Source organism: Brachyhypopomus gauderio, chromosome 13, assembly GCF_052324685.1.
Source record: "Brachyhypopomus gauderio isolate BG-103 chromosome 13, BGAUD_0.2, whole genome shotgun sequence".
In the NCBI taxonomy this organism is placed as follows: domain Eukaryota; kingdom Metazoa; phylum Chordata; class Actinopteri; order Gymnotiformes; family Hypopomidae; genus Brachyhypopomus; species Brachyhypopomus gauderio.
The window spans coordinates 14238588-14261488 of NC_135223.1; the positions used below are offsets into that span (position 1 = coordinate 14238588).

The following is a 22901-nucleotide window of genomic DNA, read 5'->3' on the forward strand; positions in this document are numbered from 1 at the left end:
GCAATCATGTGGATATATATGTACATCAGGTGCATGAATATTTAATTGTAATGTACTGGCGGGAAGGGCTGGATGCAATTGTAGAATTTTGTAGTTTTATTAACAGAATTGATGCACATTGGCAAGAATGACTATAACATACAACATAACATTATTGTTAGCTGTTTATTTGTTGTCTGTGGTTTTGTTTAAACAATAAACACCAGCACATAGAGCAGGGTTATAAAGGGGAACGCAGACTTAGTCAAACGAGAGAAAGCTAACGACCAAATACAAAACAAGGAACATGCAATAACCAACAACATGGAAGACCAAACACATGGTGTAAACAGGCGACTAAACTAGACACAGGTGTTACCAGTAACATGAGGTAGGGACTTAAACAAGGGACGTGAACAGAAGAGTGCAAACATAGAAACTAAAATAAACACAACACGAGGGGCGTGGTAATACCAGGGAGGGGGCGATCGTGACCATAATCATTGATTAGAATTTACATTTCACTCTCCCAGCTTGTAGATTCGTAGAGACGAGGGGGGGGTGTTTGGGTTGGGTTAACGTGGCTGATGAGAGCTCTCAGAAGCTCTCATGGTTGTTTGTTGTTGCGGCTCTGAGTTTAATGGTTGATGTGAAATTGGTTTGCCATCTCTCCTCCTCCTGCAGTGTTTGAGATTTGGATCTGGATGTGCTGGTTCTGCATCAACTGAAAAGAACAACTGCTCCTCCTCTTGGCGGCACAGATGAAGGCCACAGGGGTCACATGATGGCTGATGTGATTTGCTCTCCACAAAGAAACCACAGATAGAGAAACTAAACAAAAGATTTTAGAATGGAAACAAATCGGCTTGGAGAACACAAGGCAGGAAGAAACCCAGATTCAGTGTACCTTGCAGTATATCAGGGCTTAATGATAAGTAATGCCGCAATTAATTTTCCCTTTTAATTATTTTTTGACTGGGGGAGAGATTTCATCATGTAATTCCAGATGATCGACAATATTGTCATAATAGGATATCGCCTGTTCTCAGCTTCTCATTGTCTGTGGTGATCCAAGGTCTCAACATGGGAACAAGTGTATTCAGAATACCCACTGAGACACTGTGTCTCTGGTGCTTGTTTTGAATGCTGTGGGTGGTGCGGAGGTAGTGCCCATGTGAATGGGGGCCTTTCATTTCCCCCCTTAGCCCAAAAAGCTGCTGCTGCTCTCCATGCTGCTCGGCTTTCAGCACCACGGAGAGCTCCACTCGGCTCTGCCGGGTCTCCAGGCAACCGCCGGAGCTGAGGCAAGCAGATGAATAAATATTCCTCACAGTAACCACAACTTCTTGCTCTTCACGACTGAAATGAGATGGCTGAAATATAGCTATGACAACATCTCTCTCTCACACACTCTCTCTCTCTCTGATTTCTACCTCATTGTGATTTCTTTTTTATTTCTCTCTCTCTCTCTCTCTCTCTCTCTCTCTCTCTCTCTCTCTCTCTCTCTCTCTCTTTATCTATGTCTTATCTCTTTGTGTTTTCTCTCTCTGTCTGTCTTCCTGTCTCATATCTTCCACATTGCAATTCCTTTGTCTACCCCCCACCCCTCTCTCTCTCTCTATTTCTTACTTTACCTCTCTGTCTTGACGGGTTCCTCTCTGCTGAGGCTCCTAGCCATTGCTACCAGCTGCGGCTGACAGCACAGTCACACTGTATTAAATCTGGCCCTGCCAACAGGCACTTGCCAACCAGGTCCGTCGGACTAGCGCTTGCGGTCGGGCTGTACTCGCCTGCCGAGTCTAAAAGCCCAACTCCCCCCATACTGATTACTTGCCCATTAAGCTTTTGCCACAAGAGTAAGTTATTTTTTTTTTTTATACAGTTGTGCTGTTAGGACTCACAATGCTGTTTACTGCATGGTGTATTATGTGGGGCATAGACTCCCACATCAGCACGAGACAGTTTGAGTCCTGAATGTGAAATCATGTAGTATTAATCTCTGCTAAACAGATCCCAAATAACAGGATTATGGTGTTTTAGAAGCTCTCTGAAGCAACTCTGTGCACTCATCAAAAAGACCGCATCATGGGGACAGATGCACAGACCGTCAACAGGCACAGTGGGACATTCACACTGGTGCTGTCACTGAAATTTAGCCATGCATTTCTATCTGGTTTTTTTTTCAGCTCCAATTCCATATTTACAAAATGCTGCAAGATTCAAGCAGTGGAAAGTATAAATAACCTAAGGGATAATCCTGTTTGACAAGACCCAGTGGTTTTTAGCATAGAGAATTCTGCAGCTGTGCCCTCTCTCCCTGCTGAAACAATAAATATTTTTAATTTGCCCAAATACTTTTATTTATATATGTGTTTAGCACATGAGAATACACATGCCTGTTGAGGACGTGTACTTGTAAATGTAAATGTCCTTCATATGCTTATTGCTGAAATGAACAATGAAAATATTTTTGTAATATGAGAAGCATGAAATGTTTGGACATTTACAAGTCATGGTTATAGAAATAAAGAACCAAAAGAACCAAAAAAGGACCAGAGATCCTGCCTGGATCATAATTATGGCACAATGCTATAGTCCATAAACTGGTGTATAAATATGGCTGTGATTTCTGATCTGAAGGAAGCCCCCTGGAGGAGGTTCTGTTCAGAGGTTCAGAAGAGGGTCTGTTGATTAAAATGCTATTACTCCCTACTACGGTCGTTGAGAGCTAGATAGGTGTTTTAACGCACCTTACGAGATGTTACATTGCCAAGGCCATGTAGAGTAGGTCTCTAGGAAGGCTCGTCCTACATCCCGATAATGAGGATGTGGGTGTGGATGAGGTATTAAGCAAAGAATGGGGAAAAAATATTTCTTGTTTTGAGAGGACATAATTTTAAGTGTGATTTTTTTTATTTTTATTATGGGACTTCACTCACACATATCAAGCACATTCTTTTCAGATCAGTTTCCAGACCAGTGAGAATGCACTGGCTCCAAACTGATGAAAAGCATTTGTGGTATAGAGTATGGATCTTCCAAAGCTTAGGGTAAAATTAAGCAGCTAATAATCTAATGTATAGAAAAATATAAATTTGCCAAATATAACTAAAAAGCTTATGAAACTACACATGACTCAATAAAACCCCAGTGCCATTGAGCTGGCCCTCTCACTCTGGCTAATGTGTTACTCCAAGCTCATTATCTAACCCTGGTAGTGGAAGTACTGTAGCTCTTATGCTTATGAATCACAAAAGCATTTTAAAACCACAAACAGCTGGTAAATTGTCAATTAATTATTGTGCTGTGGTAGAGAAGGGGTAATACTAAAAGCCCATGCTGTCAGCTAGGTCGAATTAGCAAGGCGCCAGTGTAAAAACTTGGAAAGTCTGTGCAGTGTTGTGAAGATGGAGAAAGAATCAGATGTGTGACTGTGACGGAACTGTCTCTCTTTCTCTCTCTCTCCCTCCCTCTCTCTTTTCTGTGTGCAGATATTAACATGGCAGGCGAGCCCAAACCATACAGGCCAAAAGCTGGCTCCAAACGACCCCTGTCTGCTGTCTACACGTGAGTGTCTTCACCTACATTGTCCCTGCTTTTCCGCAGGTGGCCATAACTAAAAAGATTAAAATGTGTTTGATTGTCAAATGTTTGTTAACTAACTGTGCCAAATTTACAATTATGTTCTTGCCATTATGGTCTTTTACCTACGCAAATGTCCTGGAGGCTAATGTGGTCCTGCCAAACAGCTGCAGTGTAGCCTCACTGTTCCAATCTGTGATGCACAGTATTTTGCTTTTGAAAGGCTGCGTTTGTTTCAGGAAGGAGGGCTAACTAGAGCAGGACAGGATTGTCAGGATAACCGAGAAATGCAGTCAGCACTTTTCAGGGTAGTTTTTCACAAATTCAGTCAGCGCTCATATCATCAAACGCAGATAGCAAAGCAGCAATGGGCCTTTGTTTAGCTACAATAGAGCTGAAGTTGTGCTTGTGCCTCATTTGCTGAGTGGCCTTGTCATGACACGCACCAAAGCCAAATAATGGGAGAACGTCTTAGCAAAGATGTGAGAAAACCATGTGAGAAAAGAACGGGGGAGGGTTGATGTGATGGGTGGGGCTTTTGGCGTTTGTCCCAGATGCTCGGACTGGGAGGATCAGTCCTCAGCGCTGCGTGTTGAGATGAGCGGCGCACGTGAAGTGTTGCGTGATGTCGTCCCTTCGACTTTTACCCGAGCATACGGAGAACAGGGAGACGTGGGCAGCAAGAGGCTGTTTGTGGCCAGAGCGGCAACTGGAATTCGTATTTGAGAGGAGAAGGAAAAAAAGCGTGGGCAGCAATATCAGACCACAAGCCAACAGAGCTGCTTCCTCCATTTACTAAATTACAGTCCACCGTGCTTACGATAAAGCAAAAAAAAGACTAAAGATCAAAGTGGTATGCATGGAGACACCTGATTGGTCACCTGAAAACTATCATATCAGTAAATTGGCAGTGAGGTGGGTACATAGAAAACAGCTCAAATGCAACCATTTTCTTTCTTTCAAAGAGCATTGATTGGCTTTGGATTCCTGGCTTCCATAAAGCAAATAGAAAGGTTTGTTGTCGGTCTTGGAAAGGGGCAGGAAAGTAATGAGGCATTTGCAGATACCCACTGACACTGTTATTTCCCAGCCTGCAACACTCGGAACAGTTTCATTGCTTTTAGTTTGGTGCTCATATTCTACATATAGCTTTTCCATTAGCTATCATTGCATTCACTTTTATTTATTTCTTCCCATTTTGTTTTTTGTTTCATTAAAATTTGATTTGCATTTTAACAGTACATTTCAAAATGCCCATTATGTAACTAGGTAATTAGGGAAATATAACAGAACGATGCCCAAACCATCAAAGAACTATTTTAAATGGTAATTACTTTCTTAATGAAATTTAATTAAAATTTGTAGGGGGGAGTTCTATTTGGTGTTCCATTTGGCTGGATAATACTAACGTAAGACGAGTGTGTGTTTGGGGCACCACACGCAGTAGGAGGCTGGGAGACGTGCACTGTGGCCATGGTGACCTGGCTGCGATTAGCACGCTAGGAAGGTTTGCCATGGTGCTGAAAGCAATTTGAGCTCTGCTCCGTCACCCCGCTCCATATTCCGTAGTCCCCAGCCCTCAGTCCTCCACCCACTTGGTGTGACCTGCAAGCCAATCCATGCCATGTGAGTATGGGGGATTTGTGGCTGGTTTAATGCTTCGGGGAAGAAGTCGTGCTTAAAGTAAACACAGGGGAAATGTTGTAGTCTGCTATACCTGAACCGTGCCAATCACTGACTGCTGTTCTTGGATTAAAAAAAACTTAAATTATGCATTGGGCATATGAAGTTTCCTATAGCCAAAGAGATTATCACAATAATGACAACTCGTGTGTTTTCAGTGGGGGACGGGACTGGGGTGACGTGATTTTGAGCAGTCTTTATTTTGAATTGCATATCCCACATGTGCCTCAGCCATCATAACTATTAGCTAACCACAATGTGAAATGCAAAGCAGATCCCAGAGCTACCTTTGGGCCACCGTAGCTCAACAAGTAAGAAGCTGTCACAGTGCTAATGTTTGTGAGAGTGAGTGAGTGAGTGAGTGAGTGAGTGAGTGAGTGAGTGAGTGAGTGAGTGAGTGAGTGAGTGAGTGAGAGAGAGAGTGAGAGAGAGAGAGAGTGAGTGAGAGAGTGAGTGAGTGATTTACTTTGTTTTTGTTTTTTAATATGTTACTTCTATTAGGCATTAATTAATAATTTATGTAAAATCCATACTTAATGTGTGCTTTATCAAATATGATTGACAAATGTGTTTCTTTATGAATGCCAGTCTCAGGAACCTTTTTTCCCTACCTTTCAGTGGTTATGAATTTGACTACGACTACTATCGTGATGATTTCTATAATCGGTATGTATTTACTTTTGACCTACTATTATAATGGAAACCCATATGTTGCTGTTTGTGTCCATGATGCATCAGTGTCCATGTTTGCTGTTTGCATCAGTATCCATGTTTGGTTTAAGCAATTGATTCCTGCTAATGGCTGTTTCAGGATGAGTGCAGTTCAGCGGGACTGTATTCCATGTTTTATTGGCCTTTAACAGAGGCCTCTGTTCATCACTGTCAAGAACAAGGCAGAAAAAAATAACATGAAAAGTTCAAAAAGCAATTAGTCTTGGCATTCACAAAGAGCATCACTGTTGCAGCCTCACTGTCTTCACTCACATAGCCCACATGTTTTCCTTGGGCAGAGAAAAAGAACAAAAAACAAATTTAAAGAAATATTTAATGTGAAGAAGAAATTATAATTGAGTGAATAGAGCACATGCTTAGGCTTGAAGAAGCCATGTTTTCTTTCACTAATTTCCCGCTTTATGATCAAGGCTTTTATCAGTGAGGGCTACATTTGACATTTCCACGTGTCTCCACTTCCTTCCACTCTTTACAGACCTTTTTAAAAATAGCCTCACCATAGATACAGATCTGCTAAAGACGTCAGGTCATTATTCAGAACGTGCAGGGGAGCTGCAGAACATTTGGTGAGGCAGGATGTGTGTTTCTGAATTCGCACAGAGAATTGGTTTAGTACATTTCAGCTAATCAGCAGTCCAGAATTCATTGTTAAATGTATTGGGTTCTCTTTCTTTTCTTTCTGTCTCTCCCTCTCTCTCTCTCTCTCTCTCTCTCTCTCTCTCTCTCTCTCTCTCTCTCTCTCTCTCTCTCTCTCATATTTATATATAAGATATATAGGTATATATATATACCTCAAACCTGCAGTGAATATTTCTCAAGGTTTCCAGAGAAACATATATTAAATGTAGAGACATGGTCAAAATGGTGGAGAAGTACACAAGGTTTCCAGAGAAACGGGGCACTTCAGATTGAGGTCCTTATCTGCAAGGCATGCAAAGTGCCTGTTTCTCTATAAACCTTGTCCACAGTACACTGCAGTTACTCACCTATATTCCTCAGATTTATATCTATAAATCAGGTGTTTTGAAAGCAGGAGGCTAACTAAAGGTCTAGCCCTGCTCTTATGCCAGTGGTTCCCAAAGTGGGGGGCGCGCCCCCTAGGTGGGGCGCGAAGCTATTGCAGGGGGGGCGCGGAGCTTGAAAGTAAAACGTGCACATGTGTCAATATTAGGGATGCACCGATTCCGATATTAATATCTGAAAAAATTCTAGATCGGGTATCGGGGACAATGTGACCGATCCATAAAAACAGATCTATTCAGGCAAATTCTATGCTTGTATTGCTTGCCTTTCGGAGTTAGTTCAACCTTAATACTCGCGCTGGTGGTATTCCACTTATTTGCTGGTTGACCAAAATAAACCTGGGCTACAGCAATACTTCACTGTTCATACATGAACTGGTGAGTTGTCCAAAGCTCATTTAATGCGTTACTTACAGAAATAAAATAAAGAGCAGTGGTCTGACTCGGTCTACGGCAGAAAGCTAAAAAAAACAATATTCCATACGCGCGCTCCACTCGCTCCCTTAAAGACACAGTAGCCTACACATATTTCTGGCCGTTACATGCTTTGTGCTCTGCGTGATGTCTGCGCTTGCAAACTAGCCGCATATGTATTGCTGTTTCTCTTATTTCATCTCCTTATTTATTTTAAATTATATTTAGAATTCTTGAACCATTTAAAAGGTTTCTTACAGTTTATTTTTTTCATGTTTAACCAAAGTTGTGAACCTATTGTTTTTGTAAGTTTTCAACACATCCCTAGTCAGTATGGGGGGGTGTAGGGGGGGGGGGCGCAAAAATATTCTCATCTACTAAAGGGGGGCATGGCAGAAAAAGTTTGGGAACCACTGTCTTATGCTATAATGCAGTATCTGTGTCATACCCCTCTGGTTTTCACATCCAGGCTCTTTGACTATCACGGACGGGTGGCCCCGCCTCCAAGGGCCGTCATCCCACTGAAGCGCTCACGGGTCGTGATGCCATCCACACGGAGAGGGAAGACCTCCTTCTCCATCAAAACGTCCACCTCTTCGTCCTCCCGGCCACCCTCCTCCTCTTCCTCCTCCCTCTCCTCTGGGCTCAAACGTAAGTCCTGGTGGAGGTAAAGCATGCCTACAGCCGACAAGCAGTGCAGGTCAAAGCCCGGACTCCAACTGGACCATCACTCGCACCGGCACCAGCACTTATACAGAACTTTGTTAAAGATATAGAAACATTTACACAAAGGTCAGTCTGCACCACAGTATGAACGACACATTACCTATTCAGACTCACCCCCCCCCCCCCCCCCCCCCCCCCCAAATAAATAGATAAATAGTATGCAAAAACATTCCAGATTCTACATTAGCATCAGTGTATTTGTAAATCTTTGGTGCTGGTGCCTTGATTATAATAATGTGAAGTTTGTAATCTTTATTCCTCATTGCTCTGGTGTGTTATTAATAGAGCCAGCTCAGAGGTTGGCTAGGGGCTCTCTTCCTTACATCCTGCAAAAGAGACGAAACGGCAAAATAGATTTTTTTTTCATTAATTTCATGGGAGTTCTGTATTGATTTTCCTCAGAGCAAGACTGCATAGCCGCCAATGTAAACAGCTGCCCCTCACCTGAAATTGTCACTTTGATTTCGAATTGGACGCACTGCATTACCAGATGGCAGCTGTCTGCAGAAAGAGCAAACGCAAGGACAGATCACGCTGCACTGTGTATGCCTGAAATGTACAGTGAATTGCACAATTTAAGATTTTATCCCTAACCCTTGAGGATCAGGCTTGTGGGTTTTGCTAGCCGACTTTTCCTGTGGAATGGAGACCTGGAGATTTGAGCATGACACTAATGCTCTTAGCTGTGCGATGGTGGCTTTTCTGGGGCTCGGCTTGTATCGAAGCAATTTAAGAGCAAAAATAAGCAGAGTGACATGCACAAAGCACACATTGTCTGCTCTAATCTTTGCCATCTCAGAGTTCATGTTTCATCCATGATATTGGTTAGCAATCTAACTAAGGCCAAAGATGATACTTTTGGGGCATTATAGAAAACCAGAAGTTGATCTGAGGTTTATCCAAAGAGCAGTGAACTTTGAGTTTCTTTCCTGCAGTGAAAGGGTGATGAAATGGTGTGAGAGTCCTGTGTTTATCATGTACGGATCTACTCTCTTGTCTAGGTAGTAGCCAAAGGCAAAAGGACTGAAGTCACTGATAAAGAAGACTGTGCTCTCCCCTCCCTTATCATCAAACAAGAATGCTGTCTGCCCCATATGCTGTGTGTGTGTGTGTGTGTGTGTGTGTGTGTGTGTGTGTGTGTGTGTGTGTGTGTGTGTGTGTGTGTGTGTGTGTGTGTGTGTGTGTGTGTGTGTGTTAAGCCTTCTACACTATCAGTGGGTTTTCTTACACATTATTCTTTGATGAGAAAGAAAAAGAAGAAGTGAAAAGCACTAAGTATATCTGTACCTGTATGAAAACACATACACACACAGAAATGGCTTCTTGAACATTGTGTGCTCATGTGTGTGACGGTAGGGAAGGGTTATTCAAGGTCACTCAGCCTCTGTCCTGTGTGGATGCTTGCCACAGTTAGGGGAATACAGCTAAACCACACCCTCGATTCAGCATAGGTATAAAAGGAATATTCCAGAATTTGATTCATCTTGGCCCTGTAGCTTCCATAGTGAGTCACTTGTTTCAGGACCTTTGCAAATGAGCACACCCATTACCATTATAAGAATAAGAAATCATCACCTCCTAAAGTCACTAATAACACATTCTAAATAATATCATATACAAATAGTTATTAGAGATGGTGGTGATGTGTCTAGTGTTGCAGGTTCTGACAGGTTCTCCCTCCATGGTTTGTTATAGGGAGAAGAATGTGTCCATTTGTATCTGATGTGGGTGTGCTTCAAATAAAGACAGTGTAAAAGTGAACCTCTAAAACACAGTTCTTCACCTACATGTAACTAATTCAGCACTGTCACAAAGCAGTGAAAGACCAGATCGGATGTATTTGTGCCAGGGCTTTGCTAACTGTGAAGGACACGTACTCAGGAACCCCAGAGAAAAACCGACTATAGTCATTGAACCGATACAGACAGGGATGACGGGAACACATGGTGAGACTTGCACAGTGTCTGCAGACAGACCCAGCATCACCAGTATCATTAGCAAGGCTTCCCAAAGCCCACTGGGAAATATAGGCAACAACACACAGGTGGGTTTGGGGTGGAGCAGCCAGAGCCGTGGCCATGGCAACTGTGACCAGAAATCTGTTCTCCTTTCCCCCATTATGAGATCCATTAGGCGACCATGTGGGTGTATGTCTTCATCCATATATGCTCCTCACAATGCTGTGGAATAGATTTGAAGTAGCAGCTGTGAGTGACGGGCCCTCTAAAAATGGTTCCATTTTCTGAAGACCCTCTTGGCTCACGGGACATCACTGCCAAGTTGAAGGCCGTGCCTGGGCAGATGGGGGAGCGTTGTCCCGCAGTCACATCTGCGAGATGACACTCGCCGCTTCTGAAGGACATCGGGAACCATTTCCCCAGTGGAAATCCACTGGCCAATCACATGTCCTGCAGTGACACTGTATGGATTCCTCATAACCACAGCATGCCCTCTTTATATTAATGTGAACCCTTTGAGCTGCTTGTGTATATGCAGCAGCAGATATGAGGCTTCAGAGAAAGCTGACACTAGAAATTAATCTGACGGCGGTCGTGTGTGTGCGTGTGTGTGTTATGTGAGCTTCTTAAATGCTTATCATACCGCTCTAGCGAAATTCTCTCGAACAGATTAGCTTAATTACATTTTAAAGAACTTGCTGTTTTCGTATATACACAATATGCTTACTAATATACATACATATATATAGTACTGTATACATAATATCCTTTTTTTTTACATGTGAGTCAGACCTGTTGTACAAATTATATATAGCTGTTCCCCATAGAAACAACTGAAATGGGCTAATGGATAGTATTATTTCAGTAGCTTGGTGTCATTTTTGCTCGAATGTAATTAAACATACTTTATGTTTAATAATTTTACAATAGGCTGTTTGCTATTCTCCCATGATAATCTAACGCACAACATTGTCTATTAGCTGGTCTACTAAGATCTGATGCGTTATAATGGGGAAAGTGCTGCCTATTGCTGCCATATGCCATATGTTGACTTTATGTACAGTGAAAAAATTCAGTTGAAATCAGCCTTCAGTTAAAATGCATTTCTGTCATTTAACAGTCCGTAATGTTGATAATGACCGTGGCGGTCCAGAGTCACATTATCAATTGCTACAGCTGACAGGTGAACACTCTCCGCAGTGACACGCGCTCCCTCATCCGTCTTCCCGTCGGAGTCGTGTGGTGCCTTCTGCCAGATCGTTATTCATTTCATATGAAACCGTGTCTTTATTCCTGTCACAGTAGGCACCTTTTGTGATGGCCAAAATGAAACAAGTGACTTCTGCACTTCCCAGTCCCTGGTTTTAGCAGCTGGCTACGCTGTATGTTTTCCTTTACTGATGAATGCAAGAAACATGCTTTTATCCTTACGTGTCATTTTTATGAATTGCTTACAAAAAGGCAGAGCATTTAGCCTTGAATTAGCTTAGCATTTTCAGTTTCAAATACGCTAATTCACAGTGCACATCTTTGTTTAGTGCTATTGTACAAAGAATTTTTTTTATTTTATTTATAAAATAAATACATTTATACAACGGCCTGGAGAGTCAAATCACAACAGCATTTATGATGCGAACAAAAGCTTAGAAAACACCTTCATTAACAACAAACAAAAATCAGTGTGTATTTTTTCACCTTGTTAAATCATGGCCTTTGTCATATTCACAAGTGACAGTGACTAATCATTTAAGAGACTTTTTTGTTTGTTTGTTTCTCTGAAATCTTTAGTCATACGTGCAGGGAAGCCATGCCGTTGTGGATGGAAGGCGGGTAAAGAAATAATATTAACTGATAATATTTCCCCAAGCGATCATCGCACCAGAACAATCCAGATGTTTGCTCTAATACCAGCTAGCAGAAGCATGGTTGAAAACCATTTTTAAAGATGCTGGATTTGAGGCCGCTCATAACGGACGTGTGCCTATCCGCAAGGGATCAATGTTTTCCACATGAATGTGTGAAGATTGCATTGTGGAATTCTCAGCAAGGCATTTACTGGTAATGTGTCTATCCCCTTGCTATAAATGATAAAAATTGCTTAAAAAAAAAAAAGCTTTGGTTGCCAGACGCTCTCCATCCCCTCTGTCTTTCTTCTTGTTTTGCTCTTGCCTGTTATTTAAACATATAGCATAAGGGAAACCTGAAAAGTACTCGAGAAGGTTGTATTTGAACCTCGGCCAGCGAAAGCGACTAACATGGCAACCACACTGACTGACCCTTTAATCAATAGCTGATATAAAGAGTACTTGTGCAGTTTCATTTTCACTGCTAAATAAAAAGCCAGCTTTGTAGCTGCAGTGAAATCCCACTTCAGGACTTACCTTTTCAAGCAGTTCAAAACGATAACGTTTCATTGATTCGGGTGCCTTTACGTTTATAGCTCTTAGTAAGAGCTCCACTAAGGGTGCAGAATCATAAGGAAGAATCAATATTGCAGTTTGTGTTTACTTGCTACCTTATTCTGGATTAATAAGGTCAACCAAAACTCTTCATGTTGTGTTGAAACTTTCTTGTGAATTCACTTTTATGCACAGGGAGAGTGATGTAATCATGGGTGAAGCGGACTCTTTGTCTTAACCTTGTGTCATTCTTTCCAAGGATTTTTTTTAAGTTAGCCAATGGTAATTAAGATGTATCAAGATTATTGCTCTGCCACATAATACCACCATATAGATGAAACGGAAGAATTAAAAACAACAAATGTGGAGGGTTTTTACACATGTACAGATTACGATAGGAACTTAATCCCCCTTAACACTGGATTACATGAGTGATGTGCTGCACGTTTTTCTCTGTGTCTGCAGTCAAGACGGATCAGCTCCAGACGATCAAGCGTGAGCTCACTCAGATCAAGCTGAAGATCGACTCTCTCCTGTGCCGTCTGGAGAAAATAGAGAAACAGCAGAGGGTGGACTCTGGTAAGACTGGGAGGCGGGAGGAGACCTGTCAAAGACAAACAGACGTTGTGGATAGATGAGTAATTCTTAGATCGTACACAATCACTGTGACAGGCTGGAAGAGCTTGGGCCCACGATCTCTGTCAAAGTAGTGCTTATACCGTCACTCGCCGCCTATGGAGCAGATGTACGAGGGGTTTGTGTGATGAGGTAAAACCAGAGGACATGTGAGAGAAAAGGAGAGAGTCTCTGTTCATGGAACTACAGGATGCCAGAGCACCTATGAAGACCTGCTTGTTTATCTTTGGTCTTTTGAGTTTCCACACAGTGAACTACATCTCTATAAGTGGAGTCTATGTGCAGAGTACGCACAGGAGTCACACTTTTCAAAAGTTGCCAAGACCTCACAAAGGTTCTTGGTAACTACAGAGCACACTCATCCCCAGTTTGATGTGATTTGTCACCTCAGATTGATTAATAGTTTTGAAGATATAATCATCTCTTTTTATAGCAGTATGTCCATTGCTGCACTATTCCCTCTCTTTCTTTCTTTCTCTCTTTTTCTCTCTGTGTCTCACTCTCAGAGGCTCAGAGGAAGTATGAGGACAACTGTGACTCACTGCATGAGGAATCCGTGTCGGAGACGGCAGATAACTCTGCCGAGGATGTGGGGGAGGGGCCGTTGGATGCAGAGGCTGGAGAGATGACCGACGGCGGTGAGGATGACTATGACGAAGAGGGCAGCACCGATCTGGTACGGCTGCTTTTTTGGGGTGGGGGGGTTGGGGGGGGGCAGGAGAGCATAGACATGGGCAATGCGATGTCTCCGGTGACAAAGGCCCGGGCCGGATAAATGCTCCTCCCTATTAAATGTAATGCAGTGGAATTATTCATGCGCACAGATCTGAGTGCCGAGGCTGTGTGAGCGAGTGGGGGCGCGCGGGGCCGACGGGATCCTGCTGCTGGGACACCTGTCAGGACCGTGGCAGGTCTCCCTCCGCCACCCGCTGTCACACACACAGTAATTAAAATGGAGCGGAGAGCGCCTCGCGGCTGTGCCAGGAGCGGTAGGACAGCTGAATTAAGATGGAGCTCAAGGCTCTGGCACTGAGGCCTGGCGTAGGCTCCTGGGGGTGGGGTGAGGGGTGGGGTTGGGATGTATGTGGGCGGCACGGAAGGGGCGCTTTTTACAAAGACATCATGCCCCTTAAATAGGGAATGGGGGCGGGCATGTTCATGGGAATAAATGGGTGAACTTCTGGACGAATGTACAGATAACACAATCTTTCGAGCGGCCTTCTCACTACCCATAGTTCCAAGTAAAATGTAGTAATCTGGGAAACTTCTTTGGTGTTGAATACATCAAATATTTCATGGTTATTAAAAGATGATATCTTTAAAAAAGTCATTAATAGAGGCATTTGGAATTGAGTATGCCTTAATTAACTGAATAGTGGAAGGGCATTCAGCAGCTTGTGCTTATGGGTGAGGTTGGAGCAGCTCAGAGACACAGCTCTCTGCTTCTTGAGTTCAGCCACCTACATCAAAGGGTAATGAAGGTGCCATCTGGGTTCAGCTGCAGTTCAATGTGACCACACGTTCTGTTATATTTATTATCCCATTTAAAGAGCATTTAGAGTGAACCACGGGAGATCTGAGCCCCCTCTCTCCTAATGGGCAGTACCAGTTTTCAGAGGTAGCCTATTCCACCAGACATTCATCCACCATCAAGGTCACAGTCACACAACTAACACAAAAATGTTCAGCTTTCTTTTATTCACCACTGTGAAGAGCCCATTAAGCAAAGGGTGGAACCATCGTGGAATTATTTTCCAAAATTGTCTGTTTTTCTTTTCTACAGATAGAGAACCATGTGTCTGACATCGACAACTGAAGGTAAGGCAGTTCATGTCCTTCAGTTTTTAAGTACTGTATAAATATGTGTGAAATGTGGGGAAAAAATTATCTTTAAAGATACTAGTTTGTTCCCCCATATGCTTTAGCACACAGCAGTTTCTGGTCATGCCATGTAAACACATGTTGCAAGGAAGCATGATCTTAAACCCTGACAGCCGGTGTAACATGCTAGACCACAGGGAGCCATTTACACACAGAGAGTGCAACACATGTTTTAAAGTCAACTGATCTAACGTGCACAACTGCGTCTGATTGTTTCGTCTGTGAAGAATTGTGCAGGTGTGGTGTTCCTTGAAAGTCAGACACCCTTTCTCTCTGTTTCATATCAACATTCACTATAGGTTCTTTTACTGTGGATAGGATAGGGGCAGTAGTCAAGGATTAAGTACAGTGCAATACATTTATGTCAAAATGCAATGCATTTTTATGCAATGCAAATTCTTTTCATTCTGCCAGGCTGTGTCGAAAGGGAACTCAGTGCTGCTTTGAACAGTCTCAAGAGGGGAGGAAGACGTTAAACTGTGGGCAGAGCCAAAACAAAAAAAGAAAAGAAAAAAGCTCATAACTCGTCTTTGACAGAGACAATGGAACAGGCATGATTGATTGAGGCAAAGCAGTGTGCGTTCATGGACGAATCTCTCACCGCCAGTCAGCGTCTGTTGCTCAACATTTCACAGAATTTCATTTGTATACACTGAAAGACTCATTTGGTTTGTCGAGTAATGACAAACCTTTCATTTGTCAAATAATATTCCAGCTTTTGCTAAACCATTTTATTAAATATCATTAAATGTCTAATTGAATTCAACTTAGATTTTCTTTTCTCTCTCTCTGTGATAACCCCTGTGTATATACTGGCACTCCTGTCTGAAAAAGAAATATGGTATGAAAGAAAACACAGTGCTGGCGTTAAGAATGAGGGGGAGATCCAAGCCCCAGCGTTCATGCTGTGCTCCTGTTCCTGGGCTTTTTTCATGCACCATTCTGAGGGAGAGTGGCACTCAGCAGCCGTGATTCAGGCCGACCGGAAGAGAATAGCTGCTCACGCTGCTATGATTCCCCCCTCCACCAACACTGCCATGTGTCATGTGTCTGTCTCTCTCTCTATCTCTCTCTCCTCTCTCTCTCTCCTCTCTCTCTCTCTCTGTCTTATTCTTTGTTTTCTCTCTTTTCCTTGTTCTGTTTCACCCATCATTTACGCCTTTCTTTCCCTCAGACTCTGAAAGTGCAGAGTGCAGAGAATATCCACCGCAGGCTGTCCCCACAAAAAGACATCAAGTAATGATATTCACATTACTGTTCACACCCCATTAATTCAAAGATGTGCAGACATTTGGATTTTGTTATCAAACCAGTTGTGCACCTGGTACTTGTGGAGACAACCTTTAAATGATAAATGACAAATGCAGATTCAGTCTACTCTTGGCAAGGAAAAGTCTAGAAAACCAGCCCAAAGATTTTCAGCACCAAACTGCCACCACACGTCTATAGATTGGCCAGATGAGTCCTGTCAGACTTATAATCCCACTGTGAGAAATGTCACTACATTTGACAAAGTTGTGCTCATGTTTCTCCTATTATTCAACATTATCTGTGACTATAGTTACATACCAGACTGAAGAAGTATGTTTTAAATACAGTAGATGTGTCATTGCATTCTGAGACGTTGTTTCTTGTGCATAGCTCAATGCGAATATTCCAAGAGACATATACAGAATTCAGACATGCTTATGTATTTGCTACTAAGACAGCATGTTTAATGGAATACCACAGTTCAGTTCCCACTGCTGCCATATTCTACAAAGTATTATCGACCTTAATAATAGACAATGAGCACTCTATTTTTATATGGCAAATTTTGATTGGAGAATATTCAGAATATTCAGTTTGTTTGTTTTTTTGTTTGTTTATTTTCCAAATTACTACACTATGCCTCTGCTTCTGGCTTCTGTATAATGTACTCAAATGGACAATGTGAGGGAACAGTTGTGACAAGTAAAAAAAATTAATGAAAAATGGTTACCAACATCAACAATAGTTTCACATTGTGGGGAAAGTACATGTTTACTCACTCATATTTTTTTAACTAATGTTTCAATTAATTAATGTTTTAGAGAATATGAAGATTACACACGGTCCGCAGTCAAAACTGGTTTTCTCAAAGGCTAAAGAATACGATTCATTCAAAAAAATGTACAGAAATGTAAACTATTTGTAAAGCTATTTTTATGACAAGCATGTTTATTAATTTAATGTATTTTTGGTTTAATTTTAGTTGTTGCATTTGTTGTATGGCATCAGATATCATTGCATAGACAGAAAAGCACTATTAAAATCATTGTATGTGAAGCAGCTCCTCCAATGTCTTTCTCCGCGTGGCGTGGACACAGTGAAGAGGAGTCACTAAGACCAACAATTTCCCTTTTCAGCTTCATGACTTGCACAGCTTGGCATTGGCCTGTGAATGGTAAAAAAAGGCCATAGTTAGTAGTAGGCCTGTTACTGCTCTGAGATATGGCGGCAGGGGTAGTGAAATCATATCTATTTGCATGATGGGTCATGACAGGAATAAGGAGACTCTGCTGGCTTGAATAGGTAATGGAAAATCTGATTCTTATATTGGAGAAAGAACGAAAAATATATTTAGAGTTTAGGTATGTCTACATTTCTTTATTGTTTTAATAAATGGATATCAAATAAATTTAGGTTTTCTAGATTGGGACTAATATTTTATTCATTTATTTTTTGCGCACCACTGCCTCCCTTCAAAGGATTATTAATAACAGACACGTTAACAATAACAATGAGGAAAGAAACGGATTACTGATACAAGGTGGACGTGTGATTGTGTCGCGTGTGTTGGGGGTAGTTGGGCACTGGATCTCTGCAGCTACTTTTCTACTGATGTTAATTAGTTTGATTACTCATGAAGAAAACTGGGTTCTAATTTGAGTTGTGTTGGATGGTTCTGATTTTGATAAAGGTAGATATATTTTCCATTGTTATATGACCCATTAGTGGGGTTTTTTTGTAGTGAGCAATAGTAACAATAGTAATTGAGTTTTTGGATTTCCAGTTCATGATGATAGTTTTCTTGGTGATGGTCAGTGCTATGAGTGGTACAGTGGTGGATTCTTGTGTGGCATTAATTACTGATGTGTCTCCTAGAAGTTGTCGTTCTGGTGCAAGAGGGCTATGATGATATTTAAGCAGGATGTTAAACTGATGACTTCTTTCCAAATGTGTTGTATGGGTGTGCAGGGCCACATGGCCTGGACCTCTGTGTGCATTGTGAACAGGTTTCAGAGCTGTTGAATCTCATTTTAAACACCTTTTGTCCAATGTGTGTTCAATGGATTAATTTATATTGTACAAGTTGTAAGTTAATGCTTGTCATCATGACCAAGTTATCTTACATATTTGTATCCAGAAAACTGCATTGGGATCGATGAGTCTTTTTTCCATTGTTTAGTTAGTATGGTTATATTTAGATCTGGTTTAGGTATTTATATTTATAATAATATATAATGATTTACAACTTTTTTCTGTGAATGCCATAAATCTGAGAAAGTTGTGAGAGAGACCTCAGAGTGTTTTTTATTGAATGCATTTGAAATGTGTAATGCCTTAGTGAAGCCATGAAACCAAGCGCAATGTTTTTTTATTCATTCAAGGAGATCCGGTTATTCCAATTGGATGAGCTGACGTTCCATGATAGTGGAGAGTTCCTGACAATGAGTTGATGTTATTGTTGGTATTTTGAAGGAGGGATGTTATTTAAGTGTTTAGCTAATAAATGGTTAGACTGCTGTCTTGTTATCCTCACATAGTGTTTGTTCTATATTGAGCCATGTGTGTTCGGCCTGGGTAAGGCAGGTCCACTTTAGTATATATTGCAACTGATTGGCAATCCAATAATTATTGTACTGCATTGTATTGTATTGCACCAAATTATGTTTGGTGCTTTTAATGGTACATTTAAGCCTTTGCGAGTCATTGAGTTTGATTCTGGGTGATTTATTATTCTGTTTTTTTTTTTTTTTTTCCAAATCTGTAATTGTGGCATCTAAAGATTTGAAAAGGTTTGAGGGAGGATGATCAGATATCATTGAGAACAGGTAATGAAGTTTAGGCAATATTTTGATTTTGATTATAACTATGATTTGATTATAACTATATTGTAACGGAGGTTTACCGACTGTTGGAGATCCGTGTTTGTTTTAAGACGAGGTCTATGATTGAGATTGGATAACTGACAGCTGAGAGAAAATTGTGATGCCTGATTATGTGATAATTTAGTGTTGGGTGCTTTAAAGTATGAATCCCTTTGATATCAACATTCTGGAGCATTACTGTGGCTAATGGTTCTATGAATGTAGCAGGTAAGTGAGGGGAGAGAGGACACCCTTACCTGGAGCCTCTGTGAAGTGTGACACCGTACCGTACCATAAGTGAGGGGAGAGAGGACACCCTTACCTGGAGCCTCTGTGAAGTGTGACACCGCGTGATACTGTCCCATCAGTGGTTACCATAGCCACAGGTGAGGTGTGTAAGATTGTAATATACTGAGAAAATGAGTCATTAATATTTTATAATATTATTATATAATATAATTATATAATAATTATTATATAATATAATATTTTAACAGATGTGTATACAAGATATACAAGAGTGTTGAAGGCAGTGGATGTCTTAAGACGTAAACATTTTTTTTTCTTAGATTCTTAGATCTTAGCAGCAATCCAAGATCTTCTCAGGGTAAAATAACATATCCCTGGAAGGATGAATGAGTGTTATTGAAAATAAAACAAAAATAAACAATAAAAATGGATAAAGAAAACAACAGAAGGAACTAGGACTTGGCTTTGAGATAATTACATTCAGTGATTAGTAAGCATGGGCTAAACAGAGTAGTTGCAACAGATGGCAAATGTAATGTTCTCAATTCATCAGCATAAAACGCTGCATGCTGAGGTTAATGAGGGCCAATGGCCACATTACAAGTAATTGGTTCACTATATTAATTTTGCCTCAGTGTCCACAATGCTGGCAAACACAGCTGCTCTAATTTCAGCAGTGTTCGGAAGGTAATTTGTCCAAGTAAAGTCCTATAGAGCACCAATCTAGTTAATTTAATTATTGTTTCAGAAGTTTTGCAGATATTCGTTTTAGTAAATAACATTTGCCTTAAAATCAGTGCATGGTTATGTGTTAACCTTGTGAGATTCCATGTCATCATGAGAGAAAAAGTAAAAAAAAAAAAAAAAAAAGTCAAGTAGTGGATGTGTTAAATACACAAAGGACTTGGTATGCTGCTGAGAGACCAAATTAATTCTACATAATACAGCAAACCTGACTAGATAGAGCAGCTGATGCAAAGAACAAACGGTGGAACATCAGTACACACCACCTAACCATCAGTACAGTGTAAACACCCTGAACATGTTCACAGGTGTTCCCCTACCAAGACAACTCTATACGTGCTGTGAGAATAAGCAAATGTTTATCAAACCCTACTTATCATCTTTCTCGTGCCTAGATCATGCATAAGCAGAAATGATTTGACAGGATACCAGCTACATTACCATCTTCTAACAGGCGTATAAATAATCACGTCAGGAATACATTTCCATCTGCGCCAAACATTCACACAGTCTTCTGTATTTATTCTGTGTCTGTATCCTGCTTTACTGGCTGTTGCTGACTTCGTAACTAAGTTTGACAGGATTATTTTTAAAAATTGAATTCAATATCCAATTTTGATATCCAAAAGCTGAAGTGGATTTGCTGTATTACAATTATTCATCTTCTGAGCTCACCGTGCAAATATCCATTAACATTTATATTAGCTCATGGCGGCGTGATCTGCATACTTTTCTTAAAATTAAATTGGTGTAATGCTATAACTTCCTGGCAGGAAGATGTCAGGTGACCTGTATCTTAATGACTTCCTGTGCTGTGTAAACAGTGAGAGGTATATTTAGTATTCACAAATAATGTAGAATCACACATCCTTCATGCGAAAACAGCAGGTGTGCTGATTATACAGTGATGGGCAAAATGTTCAGTGCTGCTTAATAACTGATACTGTGGTTGATGTTCACATACATATATCAATCAATCATATATCATACAGTATATCATACCTACACCTCGTAGTGCAGGTATGGCGTGAGAAAGGATGCAGGAGCATAAAAAGGGCCTTTAATCAAAAACAATACAACAAACACGATGAGAAGAACATAGACATTAACTGAACCACAGTAGACAATAACAAACAGGCTTGCACAGTGATTAAAGACAGAACAAGCCTCAGGTGAAGTGGGTAACACTGAAACTCAACACACATGGTGACACGCAACAGTTTGTTGAAGGAGATCTCCAAGGACCCTGCTATTAAACTCCTGAAACACTCAAGATTGAGATGAGTCTGCATACTGACAGGATGTTGAAAGGCTGGTGCTGTTGTACACTCAGAACTGTAAACATGACAGTGAGCTTTAGGAGACACCCTTTGGAACTACTCCCCCTCACAATATCCAACAGCCCTGTGTCAACCATGTTGCCGTTCATGTTCATGTTGCTGGGAGCTGACATTTCCCAGGACCCGAGGTGGTTTACCAACATCAACATTCTCAGTAAGGCCCAGCAGAAGATGTACTTTACAGATCTTTACAGATTCCTCACACCCTGGAGCTCTTTCAACTACTCCCCTCCAGCAGGTGCTATAGAACCCTATATACTAAACCGTCTAGACACAGAAGGAGTTTCTTCCCTCGTTTCATCATCCTCATAGCTGACTAGTTCCATCTACCAAGCCATAGATTCGCTTTCCTGTTAGCCATAACGTGCCCCTCACAACTTCAACAATATACTGTATAATGCTCTATCAGACATTATACGCAGATACAACTTCACTCCTATCAGTAATCCAACTACTGGCACTTTATGATGATCTGTGTATTATGTGGACATTGGCTGTATTGCTTGATAGTTAACAACAGCCAATAGCAAATTCCTTGTGTTTGTCAACTCACTTGGCCAATAAGTCCAGTTCTGATTCTGATCTCCCATGGAGTGGTGAGTGGGGACTGGCCCCTTTGCCATCATCAGGGACAACATGGTTGGCTGTACAGGACTCTCTGCTAGGGGTTGAGGCACTGGGCAGGGCTGGACTGGGGCCCAGGAGACAGGCTGGACAGAGAACAGGACCAAATGGACAAGCACAACAACCAGGACAGGAACAATGACACTGATGGAGATAGGAAGTGACACAAAGGCAGAGACAAGGATGGACGGGGTAATGGAGAAGGTAGAGAGGCTCAACCACCATGACCAGGACAATGACAAGAGGCCCAGCATGCAGCCCAGCCAGCAAAGAGGCAAAGGTCTGGTGGCAGACAGGCGTGGCACTGGTTGGGCTGGGAGCGGGGCAGTCCTGGTAGCCGGGTGCAGTGAAGTCCTGGCAGACTGGCACAGAATAGGTGGGGCCTTCCTTGGAGCTGGTGTGGTGGCAAAGGAGGCGCCATCCTAGGTACAGCACAGGCCAGAGGCAAAGCCTGCCGTGAACAAAGCGTCCCTAGGACAGTGCGCTCCTGGTCAAAGTGTCCCTAGGACAGTGTGCTCCTGGACAAAGCATCTCTAGGACAGTGTGCTCCTGGACAAAGCATCTCTAGGACGGTGTGCTCCTGGACTAAGCGTCCCTAGGATGGTGCACTGCTGGACAAAGTGTCCCTAGGACAAGAGGGGCGAAGCAACATACGGGGAAGGGAAAGTGAACACAATTCACATGGTGACATGCAAACAAAGCAAAAAGAAACATGGAGGGGGCCATTACACAATAATTGCAAAAATTGAAAAATCTTCAAAAATTAAAGATAAATATTAGACAATTATTTAAATATGATTTAAAGATAAATATCGGTAGT

At 41.6% G+C, this 22901-nt stretch overlaps 1 protein-coding gene across 3 annotated transcripts in view; it reads left to right on the forward strand.

Moving 5' to 3' along the window:
• The window catches only part of LOC143473921 (RNA-binding Raly-like protein), a 106998-nt gene extending 89679 nt beyond the window's left edge, over positions 1 to 17319 (forward strand). For all 3 annotated transcript variants that reach the window (XM_076971124.1, XM_076971125.1, XM_076971126.1), the window contains 7 exons: positions 3471 to 3546; positions 5863 to 5910; positions 7882 to 8063; positions 12961 to 13074; positions 13638 to 13807; positions 14915 to 14949; positions 15427 to 17319. In XM_076971124.1, the coding sequence (XP_076827239.1) occupies positions 3471 to 3546; positions 5863 to 5910; positions 7882 to 8063; positions 12961 to 13074; positions 13638 to 13807; positions 14915 to 14947 (623 nt within the window). In that variant the 3' untranslated portion in view covers positions 14948 to 14949; positions 15427 to 17319. The remainder of the gene's footprint in view (positions 1 to 3470; positions 3547 to 5862; positions 5911 to 7881; positions 8064 to 12960; positions 13075 to 13637; positions 13808 to 14914; positions 14950 to 15426) is intronic.
• The last annotated feature ends 5582 nt before the right edge of the window (positions 17320 to 22901 follow it).